General features: G+C 36.7%; 1 protein-coding gene across 1 annotated transcript in view; it reads right to left on the bottom strand.

Annotated features, from left to right (window-relative positions):
• Positions 1–7,500, bottom strand: part of LOC138043354 (protein NDRG1-like) — a 28,001-nt gene that overhangs the window by 13,029 nt on the left and 7,472 nt on the right. Inside the window, exons 4-6 of the mRNA XM_068889587.1 lie at positions 7,292–7,383; positions 6,870–6,898; positions 2,828–2,890 (exon numbers count right to left, since the gene is read on the bottom strand). Of these exons, the coding sequence (XP_068745688.1) occupies positions 2,828–2,890; positions 6,870–6,898; positions 7,292–7,383 (184 nt within the window). The remainder of the gene's footprint in view (positions 1–2,827; positions 2,891–6,869; positions 6,899–7,291; positions 7,384–7,500) is intronic.

Consider the following 7,500-nt stretch of genomic DNA (forward strand, 5'->3'; position numbering starts at 1 on the left):
ATGTCACTTAAAAAACTACAGGGGGCTCAAAACTTCCCTCACGCCAAGTCCCGGATACTGGCCAGAGAACTACTTACATAGTTTTGAGAAGGATTCTAGAACCTTCTAAGCTTAGCTTTTTCTGAACATTACGATAACTCCATTTTTAGCGATGCTGAGTCATGCAACTCTACATTATTGCTGCTGCAGTGAGTAAGCCTGAAGCGAACGAACGAGGCAGCTCTCTAATCAGGAGAAGAACAAATTTTTCTTCGTAACCCAAGGTATTGTGGTCAAAGGCACAAGGAATTGTGGTTAAGTGCGAATGGAAAAATTACAGTAAAATCCGTAATATAATCATCAGAGCCTGCTATGTTTTATATTTCAAAGTGCAGATAGCTTCACTGTCACGCAACAAAAAAAAAAAATATGAAAAAATGAAAAATCAATGAAAGAGGTCAAGAACTTGTAATTTTAACCTCCTCTCCAATTCTCGGGACCCGGTTGCTCGAAAGCTGATTAACTTAATCTAGGATAAGAGTAAACTTTTGTTTAATGTTTTTAACTTTTTGGTGAAAGTTTCTTTTGCTTATTTTTGTTTTTCAAGATTGACTTTTTCTAATGTAAAACTTTGCAGAATATCAATGTTGAACAGCATTTTGGAGTAGAGAAATAAACTTATTGGGTTATTTTTAATCTGGGATTAGCGTTAATCGGTTTGAACAACCAGGCCCAGGTCTGTGCGGTACCTTGTTTCTGAGTTACATGTATCTGTTGAAGCGTTTCACGTAACTTAAAAATATAAAATAGAGATTCGTATGGAGACGCCAAGTGGTCAACCAATAAGGCAGCCAGCAGTCAAGGAAAGCATCTGGGCCCTGGAGTTCACTTTGCGATGAAAGTGCTCACTTTTCGCTCATGAGATATAATACATGTGTACGAACACATCTCCTAATGTATTTGAGAGGTTCAAACTGCTGAGATTCATGGGGATAGATTTTTTTCAACCAAATAACTTTGTATCGCAGTGTCACGCAAGGTGACAATTCAAAAATAATTAAAATGCTGTATTTTTGAAACGTAGGGAGTCACGGAAATAGACACTGATTTCAATCTCCTTCAGGTAAAAAGTCAGAAGACCTTGCAATTTTGATTTTAGAATCTTGGTGATGCCACTGTGAAAACCATCTGTTGTTTTCTTTCTTCTCTCAAGTGGAGACGTTTTGTACTGTCCCTGCTCAGGACCTGTTAAAATCTCTATTCAATTCCACGCACACACTGCTGTTAATTGCATGAACATCTCCCTTCCCGTTGGCAGCATTTCTACCATTTTGGTAAACTAGTTCTAATGGATAATGCTTGCATGACTACGAACAATTTTGAACTTTCTTCACACATATAACGTTAACTAGTAATTATTGATATTCCTAACACATGGCCCTCCCATAACTGTGACAACAATGTCTTTGTCAGTGTATATTAATGCTAATAAAACCAGGGATCGAGACTAACTTTTTAGCTCACTAGCCTAGTGGCTAGTATCAGGTCTGATTTCACTAGCCAAATCTAAATTTGCCCTAGCCAGTCTCGTCATGTGCAGTTTCATTCATTTGTTAAAACTATCACAAAAAAATTTCCACATTCCCAAACAAAACTCGCGCTTTGAGTAAATAATCTCATTCTCATATTCATCCTCGCAACAGTGGTACATAAAACTAAACTGCTCATTTGGAAGTCTGTGGAAAGGCTGTTCTTTTGATTAGAGCTATTTGCGATTGAGATTTTAACCTGAAAGCACCATTTTTACGCATGAAGCACAAAAGCAGCAGAATGTGGAAAAATAATATCTTAAATTAGGTATAAAGGAAATTGGAAAGAACAGACTTGCCCTCATATAAGATTTTCAAGCATTTTATGCTTGAATGGTTTTCGGAATCAATTAATACTTACCAGCCACAGTGCTCGCAAGCAAGTTTTCTCTCTTTTTTGTGCCAGATTCACCATTCCTTGTAAACGAAATAAGTCGCTCCATATTACATGTATCTCTTTCTTTCTTTTTTTTTGCTTTGAAGTAAATTATATTTGGATTCAATTTCTAAACAAGTACGTGACCTCTTTCCAAATACACGTAACAACGTTGCAAACAGTTTGCGTTGGCTCCATCGCAAACACTGTCACTTTTTGTGTTTGTGTTTGTGATCCTGTTTTCCATATGTGTGATTGCTTTGCGTAACTTGATCTCATGACATCATAAGAAAAAAAAAGCAGAATTAGTTTTTGCGTCGTGGTCAACTTCTTATGTTGGAATTGTGGCGAAGAAGAAGGCAGAGAGGAAGTGTCAAGAGACGTCACTGATTATAGGTCCGATACATTTGGAGGAGCAGCAACGGGCTGCAGAATAGCCAATATCAAATTATACTGTAGGAACTGGCTCTTTGTGATCAAGAACTTTACTCAACATATATTTGGTGGGGTATTCCCTTAACATATTCATTAAATTCCTACTGTTTTGAGGAGTATACTCATTGCAACAATCGTACTCGGACACCATTTTCATTACTTATAGGTAAAGTCTCTGTTACGAGCCTAGGAAGGCCCACCAGGCCGGCGCTTATCTCCAGTTTCCGTAGCATGAAGCGACTAGGAGTATTTATATTCCCCCCTGGATGGGATGCTAGTACATCGCAGGGTTACACCAAGCATTACGCCGGTACCCATTTATACACCTGGGTGGAGAGAGGCACCATGAGAGTAAAGTTCCTTGCCCAAGAACACAACACAATTTTAGTCGTCAATGAGGAACCGCCAGGAGTCAATGGGTTAACTGACAAAAATTACACAAACTTACTTAAAATGATCAATAACATTGCCCACCATCTCTCCTAGATTTGCCATACTTGGATATTGATAACTGAAAAAAAAAAAATAATGTCATAATAGTAATAATAATAATTATAATCATCATCACCATCACAGGGCTGTCAACCCCCAAAGTCTTCAAATATTGAGAATTGATTGGGATGGGATGATAGATGGTGACATAACGCTTAAGTGGGACGTCATTTCTGGTGACGTCATATTAAGTCTTTTACACAAAAAAATACTTGTTAACTCTGTTCGACATATGATATTTAAATTGGGAATCTTTACAATTTTTTCAGCTACATTTAATGTCTTTACAAGTTGGAAAATAAAAGTTAAAAGTCTTTAAAACTCCCATTGAAGCGAAGTAAAAACAAGCGACATCTTCAATCTCCGCGACTTGACACAAGTTTACAAGACCTCACACAACCTTGGCAAAAATAAAAAAAAAGAGTGAAAAGATGCAATTGGTATTGCAACATTTCAGACCAATCATATTATTGCTTAAATTATGAAACGTTTGAATTTTGTTATTATTGATGTTAAAATAACCAAGTCTTTTGCTATAAGCCTGTCATATGTCAGGCTATGGGACAAGGTTCAGGGCTGCAAATAATGGCCAGTCAACGGACAATGTCCAGTCAAAAATTGGCTTTGTCCGGTCAAATCCTTAGATGGCTGGACAATTTGTCCAATCGTTTATGCTGGTAGGGAAAAAATTTAGAGTTTCAAGGGAAACAAACCTTTTTAGCAGTAAATTCACATATGAGAACATGTAACCTTTACCTGGCCTACAAATGCGATTCATTTCAAATGATTGACCGCAGATTTCATTGTGTTACGTGTCACGCATGATGCATGGGTCGTTTATATAAAATATTAATTTTGGAAACTTTTTCTCAAACTTTACTGAAGCAAAAATGCAGTAAGTTTAGATTAAAAAGGCTCAAAGGGAAGAAATCAATCACCACTTCCGGCACACCTCTAATAAAAGCTTGGTTACCAAGAAGCTTTTCAGTGATGGTAATGTAGATAAGAATTGGATTTAGGGATGTCATACTTCGCAAGGATTAGGGAGTGACGAAAAGTAGCAAAATTAGGCTGTCATTCTAGTATTCTAAATGGAAAAAAAAGAGTTGTCTGTTACTATCATTTCCTCGGTCCCTTTGTAAGTTTTAATAAGATATAGCAGTGAAACATTTAAGATTTATCCTTATTTGTAAAATTCCGAGCTAAAATTGTGTCAAATCAGCAGACATGGATTCTACTTGTTACCTGTTGTAAATGCACATCAGTTAGCTTGTATTATGATGAAAATCAATTAGATTGCAAGACTCAGTCGATTTCATCAACTTCATAACTAACTGTATATAAGTAGAACTGAAGCAATAGTAAGTACGCACAAATGTGATACTGATTTTGCAGTACCATGCATTCCACTATTCCTGCATTGATGCTCATGTACAATAAATGCTTTGAAAATGTACTTGTTTCATACTTAAACATCATGTGAAGGGGAGAGGCAGCATTCTCAAAATGTTTTTGGGGAGCAGGTTATAAGGAAAGTGGAGATGGTTTGGTGCTAAAGGCACTCAAGCGAGTGCCCAAAGGATGCAAGCTTCTAGGGGGGATCTGGGGGCATGCTCCCCTAGGGAATTTTTTAAATTTGGACATTCACAGATGCAATTTAGTGCAATCTGGGGGATTTAAAGTGACAAAATTTCACATATGGAATTGACATTTGCATGGAGTCTGATAAGATATACTCAGAAACCCATAAGGGTTGAAACATGTAATGCGCGTGCACAGCTTCCCAATATTCAGTGCGAACTGATTGGTTGAATGTTTCAGTGCTAAGTACCATATTTAGAAACCCCTCGCTCTTGTTGTTCCAAATATGGTACTTAACAAATTGAATATTCAGAAGCTTGTTTCCCAGCACACAGGGGGCCGTTACACGTTTCAACCCTTATGGGTTTCTGATATACTGGAATTTTAGTTAAATAAACATCTTTATGTGTGTGACGCAAAAAAATAGTGTGGATGCGAATTTGTACGTCAAACAAGCTTTTTTCAAGCTTTTTATAATATCTTCAGTGACTTTACATGCGAGATAAAAATGTGTTGTGTCTGACATTTTCTGGCTGAAAGGAGATGGTCAAACTTTCTGAGGAGCCGTCGACCGGTCGGTTTTGAGAAGGCTGCTCTAGCGTGATCGGAATCATGTGCAAGGTCTTAACATCAAGTCAAGATTCATGTGGGAAGATACAGTCGCTTTTGGAGGAATTCAAGTGTCTGTGTTCCACGGGGAAATAACTCCTCTTCTCTGCAACTCGAAGCATTAATAAAGAATTGAAATAGTTGCAGGTGATGGTCATGTGTGACACAGTTCGGGCAAATAGGAACACTTTCAAAAACACAGACGCTACTCATTGAACCCAACTCACGTAATTAAGTACTCTAATATTTCTTGGTGACCAATCGAAGCTAATACAATTAGCTACGAGTTTTAGACGTTTCTTCAGACCAATGTACTAAAACAGTACTATTTTAATTTTAATGTTTGAAATATTCATGTGCACATGCATTTTCAGTGAATCAGAGACAGAAAATCACTGGAGCATATGGAAATCATGCAACATATTTTAGGAGACACAGTATTTATTTTGAGCAAATTAGAACAAAAACGGTTAAGATCCGCTGAATATTTTCGAACTTTCATAAAGCACTTTTCTGCCATGATGATTATATGTTGATTTTGTCTACTAAATTCAGTTCACTTGTGAAATTTTCTTCTTTTACATTAAATAGTGTTTAAGATCCAAAGAGATAATGTCGTTATTTAATCAATAATCATAGTAAAGATCTTGACTTGACTGGGGAAGGATACATTTTTGACATTGTAATTTGGGCAAAAATAAAAATTAGCGTCTAGATGGTTTCCACAGTGACATCATCAAATTACAAAATGAAAATCATGGTCTTTTGAATTTTTATCCAAACGAGCAGGGTTGAAGATGAGCTACCAGTAGAAATAAATCTTTTTTCCAGTTAGGTAACGTCTTTTGTTTTGAAAATTCAGCATTTTGAATTTCCGAATGGTCAGCTTGGATGACACCATGATACAGAGCTCAGGCTGGTTGAAAAACATATCTCTTCCTATGATCCTCAGAAGTTTCAATGTTTCAAGTACATAACGAGATGTGTTCATTCAAAACTATCTCCTTTAACCCTTTAATGCCCAATAGTGACTTATAGATTTTACTCTGTCTAACGCCAGACGATTTTACTCGTCAAAGGGAGACCCCCTGGACACTAAAGGGTTAATTTTTATCTTGTCAGCAAAAGTAAGCGCTTTCATGGCAAAGCGAACTCCAGGTGTTTTCATTGATTATCCGCCGCCATATTGGTGGACCAAGGATGGTCCACCAACATGGCAGCATTGTGTGAAAAGCAAGACGATTTGAAACGCAAGCTGCAGATGAAAACAAATCAAAATGAAACTTAGGCATTATGCTTTACAGCCATAAATTTAAGGCCACGTTCACATTTGGCTTTCTGGAGTGAAAATCTATTCTTATTTTGCATTGTAACAGAAGACCCTGGTCAGCCTGTCCGGTCATACTGATCGTTTGCCAGTCAAAGCCTCAAATTTACTGGACAAATGTCCAATGACCGGCGCTTATTTACAGGCTTGAATAACCAATTTTTGTTGTTGTGAAAGTTGATTTTCATTAGAAATGACAAAATTCCGCAATTAATCAGGAGATTTCAGACTGTAATCTTGAGACCGAGAGATACGGTCCAAAATCTGGAGTCTCCCAGATTATCTGGGAGAGTTGACAGCCCTGTAATCATCATCATCATCATCATCATCATAATCAAGGTAAACTTTAAGGATTGGCTAAAATAAAATATTTTTTATGTTGGTATTACCTAAAAACAGTAACTGTTGCTGTTTGAAATATGAGCCAAGTGAATTTCGATAGTAAGCAAAGTTCTGCAAAATAACCTGTTCAAATACTTACTCAGGGGCGAGGTTCTCTGCTTTGCTTTCCTGAAAAAGAAAAGTTTATCAGCTACCAAGTGTTAACAGCTTTTGAAATTCCAAAAAGTTTTAGACAGCTCGTGCATACATGTAAGTCCTCTCTTGCTCTTAACCCAAAACTATGGACAAAAAAATGTGACAAAAAATAAATAAATAATAAAAATTAAAAGCTGTTGCATGCCTCTGGAACTAATTGCTGTTTCTAAGTTTTAAAAAAAAGTGTGTAAATAGAAACTGAACGAACCAACACAACTAATAATCCATCTGCATTCTCAGTTTCTATCTACAAACAAAATACATCCTACTTTTCAATTTTAACAAAGTGATCCTCACATCAATTTTAAAAGCACTTTAGTTCTTAGTTACAAATTAATTAGAAAGACATGAAATAGCAATCTTCACCTGTCCCGGTGCATCAACATGGTAAATAATGAATCGATCCAACAAGCCAACAACATCCTCATGCTTGAAAAACTTGTCAAAGCAGGTCTTGTCTGAGAAAAAAGATAAACAACTTTTGGTATTAATAACAGATAGGATACAATGACAGTACATATGTACGCATAACTATAATGCATCTTTAGCTCCCATCATTTGGAGGACAACAAAGA

This window comes from Montipora capricornis, chromosome 3, assembly GCF_036669925.1.
Source record: "Montipora capricornis isolate CH-2021 chromosome 3, ASM3666992v2, whole genome shotgun sequence".
NCBI classification, from domain to species: Eukaryota; Metazoa; Cnidaria; class Anthozoa; order Scleractinia; family Acroporidae; genus Montipora; species Montipora capricornis.